Source organism: Staurois parvus, unplaced genomic scaffold, assembly GCF_062004578.1.
Source record: "Staurois parvus isolate SC_StPar_1 unplaced genomic scaffold, SC_StPar_1.0 ptg000540l, whole genome shotgun sequence".
Lineage (NCBI taxonomy): Eukaryota > Metazoa > Chordata > Amphibia > Anura > Ranidae > Staurois > Staurois parvus.
This window is the reverse complement of record NW_028318336.1, coordinates 1373525-1392389: the sequence shown is the minus strand read 5'-3', so window position 1 is coordinate 1392389 and position 18865 is coordinate 1373525. Positions and strand designations below refer to the sequence as shown.

Sequence of the window (18865 nt, the reverse complement as noted above, 5' to 3'; positions counted from 1 at the left end):
ACAACCCTGTGTTGGGGGGGGGGGGGGAACAACCCTGTGTTGGGGAGGGTGGATACAACCCTGTGTTGGGGGGTGGATACAACCCTGTGGATAAGCTGCGTTTTTACTGCCCCTCACCTGCATCCCCATCAGCTGCGAAGGTAGCAGCCAGAGGTGTACACATGCCACAGCTACGAAGCTTTGATTCAGGAATGACACCCCCTGCTGTGCTCAGCAGGCATTACCGCCCATTGAAGGCACCCCATTCCACTGAATAGGGCCGTGCTGCCCCAGCTGTCCAGCATTTACCAGCGGTGAGGAGGTGATGCGACACCCGACATTTTTTTTTCTCCAGGGCCTTTGCTTAAAAAATATAACAGTTGTGGGTCCGAAGTCATTTTCTAGCAAAAGAAAAAGCTGATTTTTCCATGTATGTGAGAATTGTCAGAGCTGGATTGGGAAGCGAGGGGTTAACCGCGTGCGTCCTGTGCGTGGGAAACAAAGTCGCCGGATATTATGGCGGTCTATTACGGTGAAGATTCAGGTGTCCCATTGTGAGGTTGGCTGTGTCTGGGCACGTCCGGGGTGATCTGCATTTCCAGGGAAGTCCAAAAATGAAAGATGTGAAGGGACACAGAAAATGACAACCGGATTTCCAGATTTTCCCATCGCTTGGCTGCCCCCCGCAGTGCATTCTGCAGTATTGCGCCACAAAGGGGTCATAAAGGATTCAAGCTGTAGTCTACCAGTTCGGGGTGCGTAATGATGATGATCTTTCCATGAGGTAAGAGGTTCGAGGAAATCTTCCAATGGGGTCGCCGGTTCCAGTGACAACGAACGGAGGGATTCCCCTCTCTTTTTTCCTTCGTTTTCACCTATTGATCAGGCCAGTAACACACTTCCTTTCCTAGGGTGGGACTTCTATCTATGGAGCAGAAAGGGAGCCACCACTGGACACAGCTCACAGATTGGGGGGGGGGGGGGGCACAAAGAGCCAATCAGGTTTTGCAGTGCAAGGAGCATGCTGATGGGAGGAGAGAGCAGAGTGATAGAGAGTCTGCTGCTTCTCCTTTCACTGTCCAGTCCCCCGTGGCTGAATTTGACTTGGTGTCAGCCTCCTGCAATCTCCTGCACTGCAGGGCTCGGACTGGGAGAGGGAGAAGCAGCACGCGGAGTCATCCAGTTATGTACAGTGCTCATGTGCTAACAAGGAGTATGTTGATAGAGGGAAAGAGCAGAGTGACAGATGAGCTCATCAGTCTGCTGCTTCTCCTTTCACTGTCCAATCACAAGGTGGGTGAAAATAAAGTACTGTAAGGGCTTGCTCACACTAGCGTTCCCCCTTTAGGTGCAGAGAGGGGTGTACACCTGTCGTGGTCTTGATGCTTTGCTTCATGGCCGTGGCAGGAATTATACCCCCTGTCACTTTTGGTGGCATAACTGGATTGAAGGGGTTAAAGGAGGCGGTGAGGAGGTGATACAACATGGTCTCACCGTCTGACCAAAGCAAGTGGGAAGGAGACCTAAAAGTAAAGCTGCAGCAGAGAAAAATCAGGTCTGCTCCTTTAGACAGGGCAGTGCAGCGTGACAGAGCGGTGTAAATCTCAGGACTGGATGGACATATTACAAATCTTATGACAGATAAAACAGCTCATAGACGGACGGACAGACAGACAGACAGACAGAGAGACAGACGGACGGATGGATGGATAGATAGATAGATGGATGGATAGATAGATGGATGGATGGACGGACGGACGGACGGACAGACGGACAGATAGATGATAGATAGATAGATAGATAGATAGATAGATAGATAGATAATAGATAGATAGATAATAGATAGATAGATAGATAAAACATTTTTTTAAAAATGGACCCAAATCCTTGCAGTGTCTCTTTATTATCGCACCGCACAACAAAATGATCTCACACTACATCTGGTTGCAAGAAAATTCCAAACTATATAAAATACTATTTAGTTTATTCAAGTATTCCTTAAAGTACAGCTAAAGGCGAGATGATGGGATGGAGTGGAGAGGGGTCAGATCCTCTGTCAGGTTTTTTTTGCTGTCTGTGTCCCCATTAGGGAGATTCACCCTCTCTGTCACGTTTACTGTTATCACTAAGAAGTGAAAGAATATCCCAAATTTTGGGCTATCACTAGAACAGGAATATAGAAGATATCTTGCATTGGGGACCAGGGCCGGATCTGGTCTATCTGATCACGGACAGTCTGTCACACAGGGGGTTATTTACTAAAACTGGAGAGTGCAAAATTCAGTGAAATTCTGCATAGAAACCAATCAGCTTCCAGGTTTTATTGCCAAAGACTGATTGAACAAGCTGAAGTTAGAAGATGATTGGCTACCATGCACAGCTGCACCAGATTCGAGTGCATCAGTTTGAGTAAATCAACCCCACAGTGTCATGGCTTGGGAAACACTATTATGTATTTGGATATCATTAGATTTGGGTGATTAAACAAAACCTGTCCCCTCTTATATCAAATGTCCCCATCAGAGTCTCCCTTTACATCACAAGTACTCATCAAAGTCCTCCTTTTACATCAGGTCCCCATCAGAGTGCCCCTTTACTTCAGATGTCCCCATCAGAGTGCCCCTTTACTTCAGATGTCCCCATCAGAGTGCCCCTTTACTTCAGATGTCCCCATCAGAGTGCCCCTTTACTTCAGATGTCCCCATCAGAGTGCCCCTTTACATCAGAGTGCCACCTTACATCAACTGTCCCCATCAGAGTACCCCCTTACATCAGAGTGCCCCCTTACATCAACTGTCCCCATCAGAGTACCCCCTTACATCAACTGTCCCCATCAGAGTGCCCCCTTACATCAGTGTGCCCCCATCAGAGTGCCCCCTTACATCAACTGTCCCCATCAGAATGCCCCCTTACATCAGTGTGTCCCCATCAGAATGCCCCCTTACATATAATCAGTTATTCCATTCAGTGTGCCCCCTTACATCATGTGTCTATATCAATGTGCCCCCTTACATCAGGTGTCCCCATCAGAGTTCCCCTTACATCAGGTGTGCCCATCAGAGTGCCCCCTTACATGTAATCAGATATCACAAACAGAGTGCCCCCTTACATCAGTGTCCCCCCTTACATCAACTGTCCCCATCAGAGTGCCCCATTACCTACTGTATGATCAGTTATCCCAATCAGAGTGCCCCCTTACATCATGTTTCTGAATCAGAGTGCCCCCTTACATCATGTTTCTGAATCAGAGTGCCCCCTTACATCTGATGTTCCGATCACAGTGCCCCCTTACATCAAGTATCTGCATCAGACTGGCTCACAGATCAGTGGATGCATTCTCAGAGACCGGGGGGGGGCTGCAATTAAAATCTGGTGGGGCACAGCCCATCCCAAGACCCCCCTAGGTCCAGCCATGATGGGGACACTAGTTTTGATGACACCAGGAATTCTCGCACTTTGGAGGGGTTTCCTTTTATTTCCTGTTTTGGCTATGGGACAGGAAGTGAAGAGAAATCTCCCCAATGGGGGCACAAATAGCAACAACAAAAATGGGAAAAAAGGCTGAGGCTGAGCGTAAGCAGTGTTCTGAGTTTACCTTGCAGTGCAGAGCTCAGACAGGAGGGCGGGGCAGTGACACCATCCAAAGACCTGTAGACTGCAGAATAAATGATCACACGCCTTACATTGTGCAGCTCTGTGGCACAACAGGAACCAGCAGATCATCTGACAAGTACCACAGTTTCTATGCAGCATACATGGTTACATTGGATTTGCCTGGAGTGCCCCTTTAAATGCCAGCCTAGTAGAAGATAAAAACTCAACCAGCGATCAGGTCCTACATCTCCTCCTCGTATAGGAGTGCCCCTCACCGGTACGACATCGGCGCTCGGTATTCTGAGAGACGAATTGTTGGGGTCCCTCCGCCCCCCGGCAGCCGTTCATATCCGGAAGGGGGTTTTCAGACAGAAGCATGTTGGTTAGGTCTTGCTGGTGCTGCAGAGTTTGTCTGATGTAGGTGAGATGATGGCGCTTTGCGGCCACTTTCTGCATCGCCGGGCGCTGAGCAAAATTCTTCAGAGTATTTACCTAGGAAAATATATATATATATGTATGTAGATACAGTATCTCCCAGAAGTGAGCCCCCTCCCCCAGACTGTACACAATGTATATATATATATATAGTATCTCCCAGAAGTGAGTCCCCCTCCCCCAGACTGTACACAATGTATATATATATATATATATATAGTATCTCCCAGAAGTGAGTCCCCCCCCCTCCCCCGGACTGTATACAATGTATGTATGTATATATATATATATATATATACAGTGGGGATCGAACGTTTGGGCACCCCAGCTAAAAATTTGTATTAATGCGCATAAAGAAGCCGAGGAAAGATGGAAAAATCTCCAAAAGGCATCAAATTACAGATTAGACATTCTTATAATATGTCAACAAAAGTTAGATTTTATTTCCATCATTTACACTTTCAAAATAACAGAAAACAAAAAAATGGCGTCTGCAAAAGTTTGGGCACCCTGCAGAGTTAATATCTTGTACTGCCCCCTTTGGTAAGTATCACAGCTTGTAAACGCTTTTTGTAGCCAGCCAAGAGTCTTTCAATTCTTGTTTGAGGTATCTTTGCCCATTCTTCCTTACAAAAGTCTTCCAGTTCTTTGAGATTTCTGGGCTGTCTGTCACGCACGGCTCTTTTAAGGTCTATCCATAGATTTTCAATTATGTTGAGGTCAGGAGATTGTGAAGGCCATGGCAAAACCTTCAGTTTACACCTCTTGATGTAATCCCCGTGGATTTCGAGGTGTGTTTAGGATCATTATCCATTTGTAGAAGCCATCCTCTCTTTAACTTCAGCTTTTTCACAGATGGCATCAAGTTACCATCCAAAATTTGCGGAAATTTTATTGAATCCATTTTTCCTTCTACTCGTGAGATGTTCCCTGTGCCACTGGCTGCAACACAACCCCAAAGCATGATTGATCCAACCCCATGCTTAACAGTTGGACAGAGGTTCTTTTCATTAAATTCTGTGCCCCTTCTTCTCCAAACGTACCTTTGCTCATTCCGGCCAAAAAGTTCAATTTTAACCTCATCGGTCCACAGAACTTGTTTCCAAAATGCATCAGGCTTGTCTATATGTTCATTTGCAAAGTTCAAACGATGATTTTTGTGGTGAGAACGTAGAAGAGGTTTTCTTCTGATGACTCTTCCATGAAGACCATATTTGTACAAGTATCTCTTTATAGTGGAATAGTGTACCACAACTCCAGTGTCTGCCAGATCTTTCTGGAGGGATCGTGCAGTCAAACGTGGGTTTTGAATTGTTTTTCTCACAATCCTGCGAGCTGTTCTGTCTGATATTTTTCTTGGTCTTCCAGATCTTGCTTTAACTTTTTTGTTTCTAATGACTGCCATTTCTTAATTACATTCCGAACAGAGGATATTGACATCTGAAAACGCTTTGCTATCTTCTTATAGCCTTCTCCAGCTTTGTGAGCGTCAACTATTTTCAGTTTCAGTTTTCTAGACAACTGCTTAGAAGAACCCATGGTGCTGATTGTTGGGGCAAGGTCAGATGAGTCTGGGCATTTAAAACCTTTGAGATTGACATCATCTGGTCTTCCCAGACGATGATTGAGAACAATCCATGACACTGGCAGGTCTCAGCTTTGCAAAGGGGGCAGTGCATGCTATAAATTCTGCAGGGTGCCCAAACTTTTGCAGACGCCATTTTTTTGTTTTCTGTTATTTTGAAAGTGTAAATGATGGAAATAAAATCTAACTTTTGTTGACATATTATAAGAATGTCTAGTCTGTAATTTGATGCCTTTTGGAGATTTTTCCATCTTTCCTTGGCTTCTTTATGCACATTAATACAAATTTTTAGCTGGGGTGCCCAAACTTTCGATCCCCACTGTGTGTATGTATATATGTATGTGTATATATATATATAGTATCTCCCAGAAGTGAGTCCCCCCTCCCCCGGACTGTATACAATGTATATATATATACGCATCAAAACCGCAAAACCACAACCCCCTTTTTTTGGTGCAGTTCTACTGAAGTGCATTGCACCAAAAATGCAATTTGCTGTTGGAAAAAAGTCCCTGACTCTTGCCAAAACCCGCTGTGGCTGAACACGGATTTGTGAACTCAGGAAACCACGTTAAATGCACTGTAGTCCGTTTCTGCAAACCAAGAAATGCACTGAAAAGTGCACGTGTGAACCTGACCTTCATTTCCTATGGTGCTATCAATACGTTGGCCCCACAAAGTAGACTGAACATGGCTGTGGTGCACCAGTGATTACCTGACATCCCCCGATTATACACCCAACCCCCCGTTGTAGGTCAGTAGTCACCATTTCTGGTCTTATGGGGTCACCATACTCTTCACTAAGCTTCTTCTTGGATTTGGCTTGCAGGATTCTCCACAGCTCCTCGGCTCCCAGGGGGTCTGTAGGACGAAAGACACAAGAAGAGTGGGAAAGGTAGACCATAGATGCCGAACGTCCCCCATCTTGGACCTCAGAATGACGCTGGGCAATGTCCCGTGATCACAGTGTCACATGATCTGAGTCACTGCGCTCTCCTTTTTTCCCACAAATAAAGATTTCTTTCGGTGGTATTTGATCGCCTCTGCTGGTTTTATTTTTTTGTGCTATAAAAAAAAAAGTCCGACAATTTTGAAAAAAAACTATGCTTTTGACTTTTTGCTATAAATCATATCCAGAAAAAAATGTTAAAAATCAAATTTCGCCGTAAATTTAGGCCAAAATGTATTCTGCTCCGTGTCTCTGCTAAAAAAAAATCCCAATACGTGTAAATGAATCGGTTTACGTGAAAGGTATAGCGTTTACAAATGGCGGTATAGATACTGGGATTTTTTTTTAATTTTGTCTTTATACTAGTAATGGCGGCGATCAGCGACTTATAGGGGGACTGCGGCGGTCATTCTGACACTGGGGGGGAACTGACTTGGTGTCACTGACATCCCCAGTGACACCAATACAGTGATCAGTGCTAATAAAAAGCACTGACACTGTACTAATGACACTGGGCAGGAAGGGGCTAACATGTGGAGCGATCAAAGGGTTAACTGTGTGCTGGGAGTGTTTTAGGGCCGGTTCACACTATAGAAACGCAGTCCAGATGCGTTCCAGATGTGTGTTTTTGACGCGTTTTGGGCGCGCTGCTGATGTATTTTTTGACACGTTCAGTGCATTTTTAGGGTCCTTTCACACGGGAGTTTTTTTTTTTTTTTTTCTGCAGTTCAGTCACGTTTTTTCAAAGAAAACATCCATTTTTTCATCCGGTTTTCATCCGTTTACATCCATTCTTTCATCCATTTTTCATCCGTTTACATCCACTCTTTCATCTATTTTTCATATGTTTTTCATCCGTTTACATCCACTCTTTCATCCACTCTTTCATCCATTTTTCATCCGTTTACATCCATTCTTTCATCCATTTTTCATCCGTTTACATCCACTCTTTCATCTATTTTTCATCCATTTACATCCATTCTTTCATCCATTTTTCATCCGTTTACATCCATTCTTTCATCTGTTTTTCATCCGTTTACATCCATTCTTTCATCTGGTTTTCATCCGTTTACATCCACTCTTTCATCCATTTTTCATCCGTTTACATCCATTCTTTCATCTGTTTTTCATCCATTTACATCCATTCTTTCATCCGTTTTTCATTCGTTTACATAAATTTTTTCATCCTTTTTTTCATCCATTTATATCCATTTTCTCATTTGTTTTTTTTCCATCCATTTTTTCATCGGTTTACATCCATTTTTCATTTGTTTACATCCATTTTTCATCCGTTTTTTCATCCATTTACATCTGTTTTTTCATCCATTTTTCATCCGTTTACATCCATTTTTTCATCCATTTTTCATCCATTTACATCTATTTTTCATCCATTTTTCATCCGTTTACATCCATTTTTTCATCCATTTACATCTGTTTTTCATCCATTTTGTATCTGTTTTCATCAGTTTTTCATCCGTTTAAATCTGTTTTTCATCCATTTACATCTGTTTTTCATCCATTTTTTATCTGTTTTCATCAGTTTTTCATCCGTGCTGGGATTTTTTTGCAGAAGAAAAATAGGGTTTTCTTCCGTTCAAAAAAACAGATGTTAACAGATGTGGACATTAACAGGTGTAAAAAGATGTTCATCCATTTACATTCGCAAGTTCATAGAAATACATGGGTGTCTGTTTTTCATCTGTAAACGGATAGATGAAAAACTGGCATATGGAACACCCGTGTGAAAGAGGCCTAATGCATTCCAGTTCATTTTTTCCCCTCTCTTTTTCTTCAATTTAAATAGGGACATGTGCATTCCGGTGCATTTTTGATGCGTTTTACCGCGTTCCAGTACAGTTCTGTGCAGGAAAAATGCAGCCTGTTCTACTTTTTTTTTCTGCAACCGAAACACTCTGGAACTGCAAGCACTGATGAGAACTGTGACATTGACCACCATATCACCTACTTTCTGTGCGTTTTGGATGCAGAAAAAAAGCAACTGAAAAGCATACAGTGTGAACTGACCCTTACTAGGGAGACATGCTGTGCACAGAGATACAAAGCAGCATGTCCTTGCTGACAGGGGAGAGACCTGTGATGTACTAGGGTCGCTGGTTCGAATCCCAAGCACGGCACCACCTGCCTGGAGTTTGCATGTTCTCCCTGTGCCTGCGTGGGTTTCCTCCGGGTATTCCGGTTTCCTCCCACACTCCAAAGACATGCTGGTAGGTGAATTGGCTCCTGTCTAAATTGTCCCTAGTATGTGTATGTATGGATGTGAGTTAGGGACCTTAGATTGTACACCCCTTGAGGGTTAGGGACCTTAGATTGTATGCCCCTTGAGGGTTAGGGACCTTAGATTGTACGCCCCTTGAGGGTTAGGGACCTTAGATTGTACGCCCCTTGAGGGTTCGGGACCTTAGATTGTACACCCCTTGAGGGTTAGGGACCTTAGATTGTACGCCCCTTGAGGGTTAGGGACCTTAGATTGTACGCCCCTTGAGGGTTAGGGACCTTAGATTGTACGCCCCTTGAGGGTTAGGGACCTTAGATTGTACGCCCCTTGAGGGTTCGGGACCTTAGATTGTACGCCCCTTGAGGGTTAGGGACTGATGTGAATGTACAATATATATGTAAAGTGCTGCGTACATTGACGGCGCTATATAAGTACCTGAAATAAATAAATAATTAATGTTACATACAGACCTCTCCCGTCACTGTTCCTCGGTGATCGCCGGGTGCCGGAGGGGAATCTCTAGCCGGGACCCGGTGATCGACATCTATAGCCGCCAACGGCGTCGCGGGTAGGGCGTTGCATGCTCCCTAACCGGAAATGCGAAATCACGTATATATACGTGATTTTGAGCGGCCCTGTAGCGGTAGTTCTGGGAAAGTACCGTATTTTCCGGCGTATAAGACGACTTTTTTTACTTAAAAGCATACCCCAACAATTTTGGGTCGTCTTATACGCTGTATATAGAACCGCTGGATGTGCGGTAGCTTCAGCTACATACAGTGTACCGCGCTGAGCCAATCACAGCGAGCGATGTATTCTATTAATGAATACAGAGCCTGCTCAGATTGGCTGAAGTTGTGACATCATCTGACGCAACCAATCCGAGCAGGCTCTGTATTCATTAATAGAATACATCGCTCGCTGTGATTGGCTCATATGACGTCCTCCCATTCTCCGCGCATGCGCGGCGATCCGCTGTGTCCCTCGGACACAGCGGATCACCGATCACGGAAAGAGCCGAAGATGTCGGCTCGGTCATGTGATCAGCTGTGTCCAATCACAGCTGATCGCATGTAAACAGGGAAATGCCGGTTATCGGCATTTCTCTCCTCTCGAGCTGTCACACTGACAGAGGAGAGGAGAGCCGGTAATCGGCTTTCCGCGGAGGGGACATGTACACTGATCATCAGGGCACTGATGGTCAGTGTGTCCTGATTATCAGTGTGGCCCCAGAAGTGCCACCTGTCAGTGTCCATCAGTGCCAGCAGTCAGTGCTCATCAGTGCCATGTGTCAGTGTCCATCAGTGCCACATCAATGTCACATATCAGTGCCTACCAGTGCACATCAATGCCACATATCAGTGCCCATCTGAGCTGCCTTTCAGTGTCACCCATCAGTGCCAGTCAGTGCCACCCATCAATGCCAATCAGTGCCACCTATCAGTGCTGCCAATCAGTGCCACCTATCAGTGCCAGCCAGTGCCGCCTATCAGTGCGCATCAGTGCTGCCAATCAGTGCCACCTATCAGTGCTGCCTTTTAGTGCCCATCAGTGATGCCTGTCAATGCCCATCAGTGCCACCTATCAGTGCTGCCAATGAGTGCCACCTATCAGTGCCAGTCAGTGCCGCCTATCAGTGCGCATCAGTGCTGACAATCAGTGCCACCTATCAGTGCTGCCTTTCAGTGCCCATCAGTGATGCCTGTCAATGCCCATCAGTGCCACCTATCAGTGCTGCCAATGAGTGCCACCTATCAGTGCCAGTCAGTGCCACCTATCAGTGCCACCTATCAGTGCCATGTATCAGTGCTGCCTTTCAGTGCCCATCAGTGATGCCTGTCAATGCCCATCAGTGCCACCTACCAGTGCCTCCTCATCAGTGCCTATCAGTGCCACCTATTTCATATGGGTACAGTGTTGCATGACCGCGCAATTGTCATTCAAAGTGTGATAGCACTGAAAGCTGAAAATTGGCCTGGACTGGAAGGGGGTATAAGTGCCTGGTAGGCGAGGGGTTAAATGGTGTTGCCTCAGAAGGGGGGTAGTCTTATACGGCGAGTATAGCCCAAAACCTGTGTTTTAACTGGAAAATTAGGGGGTCGCCTTATACCCTGGAAAATACGGTAGTTAAACGTAATACCTTGTAATTGCAGGCTGGGCCTGGGGGGGGGGGGGGGGGGGGATTTACTTCGGGTAACAGAAATACCATCTACAGGAGGACGGGGTACAATTACCTTCCATTTCATCTAAGATTTTCTGTAGGGAGGGGCTGACTTGGAAATCCATCGGCGGGGGATTTAGAAAATATTCTGCCATTTCGTAACCCAGGATGCTGTAAAAAAAAAAGAAGAAGAATTATACATAGAGGCAACAACAAGCATTCTGCACTTCAATACGAATGGCTGTTTGATATTATTACCACCCCCCAGTCCTCCAGTAATCACACGATTCTCCCATCGCTGATTAGAAATTCGTTCACTTCTCTGAACATTTCCAGCATGCCCGATCACTCGACGGTCACTCGAAAATCGTCCGTTGCTGTGGCCCGCTAACAATGCAAAATTTGATGGAAAATTCTTAGAAAAGATTTCCGAAACAAAATGATTTCGGAATTAGACCCGTGTAAGGCCGGCTTTAGTGTACTTTTTTTTTTTTTTTTACTGAAATTTCTTACCTGATAAACCATTGCATCAGGGGCAGACTGACTATTTGGAAACTCGGGCACTGCCTGAGGACCCGGGGTCAGTACGGGGCCCCATGAGATGCCCCTGGTACCTTTTTCATAGGCTTTTTTGAGTTTGGGCAAGGACACAGGGGCCCCATGATCTCCTATTGCCCCGGGGGCCCCATGAGTTGTCAGTCCGCCCCTGCAGGGGCCCCATGATCCCCTATTGCCCGGGGGCCCCATAAGTTGTCAGTCCGCCCCTGCATTGCACTAATATTGCATGATGTAAAAAAATATTGGAACCACCGCCGATTTATTCTCCAGGGACTCTGCTTTAATATTGAATGATTTGGGGGTTTTCAGTAATCTTCGGACCTAAAATGATTTTTGAAACGTGTGTTCAGAGAATATGAAAGCGACTCGGGCAGCGAACGGGTTAAAGCTGATTTGTAGGCTATAGAGCCAGTCGAATAATTTATGTCTAACGAAGCATGTCCTATGTCCAGGCCGGTTGCAGGTAATTATTATTATTATACAGGATTTATATATATATTATTATTATTATTATTATTATTATTATACAGGATTTATATATTATTATTATACAGGATTTATGGCGCCAACAGTTTGCTCAGCGCTTTACAATATAACGGGAGACAATACAGCAACAATACAGTTCAATACAAGAGGGATAGGAGGGCCCTGATCCTTGGAGCTTACAATCTAGGAGGGAGAGGCTAGTGGTACAAAAGGTAGTAACTGTGGGGGATGGACTGGTAGGAGGAGTAGAAGATTCCATTATTAGCTGAGGGCAGGATAGGCGTCCCTGAAGAGAGGTTTTCAGAGATCGCCTAAAAGTGAGCAGAGTAGGCGATAGTCTGATAAATTGGGGTAGAGAGTTCCAGAGGATGGGGGAAGCTCTGGAGAAGTCCTGGAGATGAGCATGGGAGGAGGAGACAAGGGAGCTAGAGAGCAGGAGGTCATGCGAGGAGGGGAGAGTACGGTTTGGGTGGTATTTGGAGACAGGTATATGGGAGAGGTATGATAGTGAAGTATCCTGTCGTTCATCCTCCCTTTCCTTTCCCCTTGTCCATTCACAAAACTCTTTGTGTTCTTTTATCAGGCATTTTTGTGAATGGACAAGGGGAGAGGAGAGGTGGATGAACGACAGGATCTCCTGTGCATCCTGGAACAAACAGTCATCCCTGGATGTGCGGTTAGCCTGTCATAGATCTGTCCAGGCCGCTGTCACCCTCAGGAGCAGAGATATGCTCGGCTTATGGCTCCCCGTGCCTGTGTGAATCAGCCGTCATTCGATGGGCACTGACCTGCGCAGCTGCTGGGCATAATCTGGGCTGGATACGGCCTCCTCCTCCTCCTCCTGCAGGGTCTCGCATACGCTGCTACAGAACAGGCCGGAGTCTCCTCTATGGAAGGATTTCTGGCGGCGGTTGGCTTCCATGTGCTGACACCCGGCCATAGGAGGAAACCAAAGTGCACCTGTCGTAGGACAAACACCAGAATTGTCATCTTCCTTCTGAAAATGCAGGTTGCCTGGCTGTGCCTGGCTTCAGTTCCCAGACACTGACCCAGGACAAGCATGCAGCAAACGAAAGTCGAAAGAATTCCGGAATGCTCCTTACTATACTGATCCCAGGCCGGCTACTCGAAGCGCTGAAGTTGCTGGATCGGCATGACAGCCAAGCTAATATCATTTGGAGGAGAAGAGTCAGCCAGTTGGGGGTATTTCCCTGAACCACCCTATTTTTTTTTTTTTTATTTTGTAGAATGAATAACATTCGACCTGTAGAGGGAATAGAAGGAGGACATTTGATTTGGCCCCGTTCACACGGAACAACTACCAGGGGGTTGCTGGACTGTGCCAAATTTTTAATAAAGTGTATATATAATCGATGACTTTTTTAGTTTTTGAATTATCACATAGGAAGTTCACTGCCCTACTGACACCAACCTCTGCCCTACTGACACCAACCTCTGCCCTACTGACACCAACCTCTGCCCTACTGACACCAACCTCTGCCTTACTGACACCAACCTCTGCCCTACTGACACTGACCCCTGCCCTACTGACACCGTCTACTGCCCTACTGACACCGTCTACGTCCCTACTGACACCAACCTCTGCCCTACTGACACTGACCCCTGCCCTACTGACACCGTCTACTGCCCTACTGACACCAACCTCTGCCCTACTGACACTGACCCCTGCCCTACTGACACCGACCCCTGCCCTACTGACACCGTCTACTGCCCTACTGACACCAACCTCTGCCCTACTGACACTGACCCCTGCCCTACTGACACCGTCTACTGCCCTACTGACACCGTCTACTGCCCTACTGACACCGTCTATGTCCCTACTGACACCAACCTCTGCCCTACTGACACTGACCCCTGCCCTACTGACACCGTCTATTGCCCTACTGACACCAACCTCTGCCCAACTGACACTGACCCCTGCCCTACTGACACCATCCAATGCTGTACTGACGCCGTCCGCTGCCCTACTGACACCAACCTCTGCCCTACTGACACCATCCAATGCTGTACTGACGCCGTCCGCTGCCCTACTGACACCATCCACTGATCTACTGACAGTCTGCTGCCCTACCGACACCAACTTCTGCTCTATTGACACCAACCTCTGCCTACTGACACCATTCACTGCCCTACTGACACCATCCACTGCTCTATTGACGCCAACCTCTGCTCTACTGACACCATCCACTGCCCTACTGACAACAACTTCTGCCCTACTGACACCATCCACTGCTCTATTGACACCAACCTCTGCTCTACTGACACCATCCACTGCCCCACTGACACCAACCACTAGTCTACTGATGCCATCTGCTGCCCTAATGACACCAACTTCTGCTCTACTGACACCATCCACTGCTCTATTGACACCAATCTCTGCCCTATTGACACCAACCTCTGCCTACTGACACCATCCACTGCCCTTCTGACACCAATCTCTGCCCTATTGACACCAACCTCTGCCTACTGACACCATCCACTGCCCTTCTGACACCATCCACTGCCCCATTGACACCAACCTCTGCCTACTGACACCGTCCACTGCTCTACTGATGCCACCCGCTGCCGTAATGACACCAACTTCTGCTCTACTGACACCAACCTCTGCGCTACTGACACCATCCACTGCTCTACTGACTGACACTGTCCACTTTGAAGGTAGGCTAAGTTTATATTTTTACAATGACAATGTTAGTTTTCCTTACTATTTAGTCCGTGAAACATCTTTGACCTTATATGGGCACAATGCAGCAATAGGTCAACGTCGTCCAGCTAAGATGACCATGTGGCCCTATTAGGTCAATGATAACAAGAGTATCCCCACCCCTTTGTTCACGTGCAGCTGCAGGGCAGGGAATCTCTTACTGGGCAGGGAATCTCTCATTGGGCAGGGAGTCTCTCACTGGGCAGGGAATCTCTCATTGGGCAGGGAATCTCTCATTGGGCAGGGAATCTCTCATTGGGCAGGGAGTCTCTCACTGGGCAGGGAATCCCTCATTGGACAGGGAATCCCTCATTGGACAGGGAATCCCTCATTGAGCAGGGAATCTCTCATTGGGCAGGGAATCTCTCATTGGGCAGGGAATCCCTCACTGGGCAAAGAATCCCTCATTGGACAGGGAATCTCTCACTGGGCAGGGAATCTCTTATTAGACAGGGAATCTCTCACTGTGCAGGGAATCTCTCACTGGGCAGGGAATCTCTCACTGGGCAGGGAATCCCTCACTGGGCAGAGAATCCCTCATTGGACAGGGAATCTCTCACTGGGCAGGGAATCTCTCATTGGTCAGGGAATCTCTCACTGGGCAGGGAATCTCTCACTGGGCAGGGAATCCCTCATTGGGCAGGGAATCTCTCATTGGGCAGGGAATCCCTCATTGGGCAGGGAATCCCTCATTGGGCAGGGAATCCCTCATTGGACAGAGAATCCCTCATTGGGCAGGGAATCATTGGGCAGGGAATCCCTCACTGGGCAGGGAATCCCTCATTGGGTAGGGAATCTCTCATTGGGCAGGGAATCCCTCATTGGGCAGGGAATCTCTCATTGGACAGGGAATCTCTCATTGGGTAGGGAATCTCTCATTGGGCAGGGAATCCCTCCTTGGGCAGGAAATCCCTCATTGGGCAGGGAATCCCTCATTGGGCAGGAAGTCTCTCACTGGGCAGGGAATCCCTCATTGGACAGGGAATCCCTCATTGGGCAGGGAATCTCTCATTGGGCAGGGAATCCCTCACTGGGCAGATAATCCCTCATTGGACAGGGAATCCCTCATTGGGTAGGGAATCCCTCATTGGGCAGGGAATCTCTCATTGGGTAGGGAATTTCCCACCCGCAGCTCATTGGCCCAGCAATTTCAGCTAATTTCTGGCTTTGGACTGAACCCTGGCTCATCCCTATTTCCTGTTAAGATTTTGGTATGAGGGTGGAAATCTGCACAAGACCATACAGCGCAAACTCCATGCAAATAATGTCCCCATTGGGAACCAAGCCCATGAATGCAGTGCTGTAAGCTAACCATGCGGCTATGCTCACAGGTAGTGATGGGCCGACACCCCCCCGTTCAGGTCGCGGTCAAATATTCAAACCTAATATTCAACCGCGAACTTCGACCCGGGACAATTCACTAAGCGGTGTCATACCACATCCGAGTTCATGGTAAGATCCCGCTCAGCTACTAAAGTACCGCATGCGTTATATTAAGTCATGCGGTATTTTAGAAGTGAAACATTCTTCAGGTCCAGTTCACACTCCATGCGTTTCAGTTGAGTTTTTTTCTGCATCCAAAACGCACAGAAAGTAGGTTATATGGTGGTCAATGTCATAGTTCACATCAGGGCTTGCAGTTCCAGTGCGTTCCGGATGCAGAAAAAAAAAATAGAATAGGCGGCATTTTTCATGCACAGAACTGGACTGGAACGCGGTAAAACGCACTGGAATGCACATATCCCTATTTAAATTGAAGATAAAGAGAGCGGAAAAAATGAGCTGGAGTGCATAAAAAAATGCACCGGAACCAGGGGCGGACTGACCATTCGAGCACTCGGGCATTGCCCTAGGGCCCAGGGTCAGTAGGGGGCCCCAGCAAATGCCCGTTACCTTTTTTATAGGCTTTTTTGGGTATGCTTTGAGTTTGGGCAAGGACACACGGGCCCCATGATCCCCTATTGCCCGGGGGCCCCATGAGTTGTCAGTCCGCCCCTGGCTGGAATGCATAAAAAACGCACCGGAACGCGTCAAAAACATGCATGCAAAAACGCATCTGGACTGCGTTTCTATAGTGTGAACTGGCCCTTAGTGTTTCAGTTGTCAGTGGGGCTCCCCACTGAAGGTAAAAAGAATTACCAGCAATTAAAAAACGGCGTAGGGCCGACCCCCCCCCCCCAACCCATACCAAGCCCTTTGGGCCTGGTATGGATTTGAGGGGAACCCCCACAGCAAAGTAAAAACAAAAATGGCGTGGCCCCCCCCCCCAAATCCATAACAAACTCTTATCTGAGCATGCAGGTCAGAAAAGGGGGGGGGGACAAGCAAGCCCCTCCCCCCTTTCCTGAACCATACCAGGCTACATGCCCTCAACATGGGGGGGGGGGGCTTTGGGATAGCGGGGCTCCCCCCAAAAGCACCTTGTCAACATGGGGACAAGGGCCTCTTACCCACAACCTTAGCCGGTGGGTGTGGGAGTCTGCAGGGCAGGCAGGGGGGCTTATCAGAATCTGGAAGCCCCCTTGGGGTCAAACCCCCCCCCTCAACCCATACCAAGCCCTTTGGGTCTGGTATGGATTTTGAGGGGAACCCCCACACCAAAATTTAAAAAAAATGGGGTGGCCCACCCAAAATCCATACCAAACTCTTATCTGAGCATGCAGGTCAGGAAAGGGGGGGGGGGACAAGCGAGCCCCTCCCCCCTTTCCTGAACCATACCAGGCTACATGCCCTCAACATGGGGGGGGCTTTGGGGCAGGGGGGCTCCCCCCCAAAAGCACCTTGTCCCCATGTTGATGGGGACAAGGGCCTCTTATCCACAACCTTAGACGGTGGGTGTGGGGGTCTGCGGGGCAGGCAGGGGGGCTTATCAGAATCTGTAAACCCCCTTTAACAAGAGGGCCCCCAGATCCCACCCCCCCCCCCACATGTGAATATGGGGTACAAGAGTCTTTGACAAATCCTTTATTAAAAACAAAAATAAAAAAAGTAGATCCAACGTCAATCTCGATGCCCGCCGCCACCACCGCCAAGCCCAACTCTACTCACCGGGCTGGTGGCCCCGCCCCATCTCAGAAATGGCCCCGATGATCAGTCCATTGCAGGGTGGGAGCCTCGTCTTACCTCGTTCGGTTTCCTCCGTGTGATGATGATAGAAGGGAAGAGCGGCGTCCTCACCATGCTAGTTTCATACTGTCAGGGGAGGGTTGTCATAGGGATCCGTGTCCTCAGATGGATCTGACGTCTCCCTCCTGGCAATTATTAATAACAGAAAAATGGAAGTGGGATCTTGACTCTCCCGCTGGCGCAGCGCCGGGGTCACGGCACCCACGGCGAGGAAGCCTTTGAAGCGATAACAAGGAGGACGTTTCAAAGTGCCTCCGTGATCAGCGGTGTAAATCATAGGACCGGTCCTCTCGGTGTGACAACCCTGAGAATTGGGCCGATCTTTTCACGCCGGCGCTTTTAAATGGGGGGCGTCCGCGGCACGTCCCTGGAGGAGGCGCGGGGGGAGATTGTCCCGAAAGCAGAGAGAAAAACTGAAAAATAACGGGTGTGATAACGCATATATGGAAAGTCCCTCTTTTTTTGTGGGATTTTAAAGGCAATTCAATTTTATTTTTATGTATTTATTTATTTCAGGTACTTCTATAGCGCCGTCAATTTACACAGCACTTTACATATATATTGTACATTCACATTAGGCCCCGCCCCCGAGGAGCGTACAATCTAAGGAACACAGCAGACAACAGCATTGATGATCTGCCCAGTAACACACCTCTTGTATTAGAGCGCCCCCACTCTGGATGAAGGAGCACAGGGGGCACAGCGGACAACAGCATTGATGATCTGCCCAGTAACACACCTCCTGTATTAGAGCGCCCTTCCCCTCTGGATGAAGGAGCACAGGGGGCACAGCGGACAACAGCATTGATGAAATGCCCAGTAACACACCTCTTGTATTAGGGCGCCCCCCCACTCTGGATGAAGGAGCACAGGGGGCACAGCGGACAACAGCATTGATGATCCGCCCAGTAACACACCTCATGTATTAGAGCGCCCCCACTCTAGATGAAGGAGCACAGGGGGCACAGCGGACAACAGCATTGATGATCTGCCCAGTAACACAGCTCCTGTATTAGAGCACCCCCCACTCT

At 47.7% G+C, this 18865-nt stretch overlaps 1 protein-coding gene and 1 long non-coding RNA gene across 2 annotated transcripts; one reads left to right on the top strand and one right to left on the bottom strand.

Annotated features, from left to right (window-relative positions):
• The first annotated feature begins 227 nt into the window (after positions 1–227).
• Positions 228–6625, top strand: LOC149451428 (uncharacterized). Its single transcript, XR_016315031.1, has 2 exons — positions 228–763; positions 6423–6625. It is a non-coding gene; the product is annotated as an uncharacterized LOC149451428 (long non-coding RNA).
• LOC149451427 (uncharacterized) lies at positions 1864–18088 on the bottom strand. Its single transcript, XM_089690720.1, has 5 exons — positions 17832–18088; positions 12772–12943; positions 11013–11110; positions 6360–6454; positions 1864–4065 (listed from the first exon to the last, which is right to left on the bottom strand). Exons 2-5 carry the CDS (start codon positions 12921–12923, stop codon positions 3808–3810), a joined length of 603 nt encoding a protein of 200 aa, XP_089546846.1. The 5' UTR covers positions 12924–12943; positions 17832–18088; the 3' UTR covers positions 1864–3807.
• Between the last annotated feature and the right edge of the window lie 777 nt (positions 18089–18865).

What these genes read in the sequence shown, in the direction of transcription:
- LOC149451427 (XM_089690720.1), bottom strand. Translation starts at nt 12,923, where the DNA reads ATGGCCGGGTGTCAGCACATGGAAGCCAACCGCCGCCAGAAATCCTTC. An exon ending in TATGCCCAGCAGCTGCGCAG is followed by an intron (nt 11,111 to 12,771) that starts GTCAGTGCCCAT and finishes TTTTTTTTACAG; the next exon opens with CATCCTGGGTTACGAAATGG. An exon ending in ACCCCATAAGACCAGAAATG is followed by an intron (nt 4,066 to 6,359) that starts GTGACTACTGAC and finishes ATATTTTCCTAG; the next exon opens with GTAAATACTCTGAAGAATTT.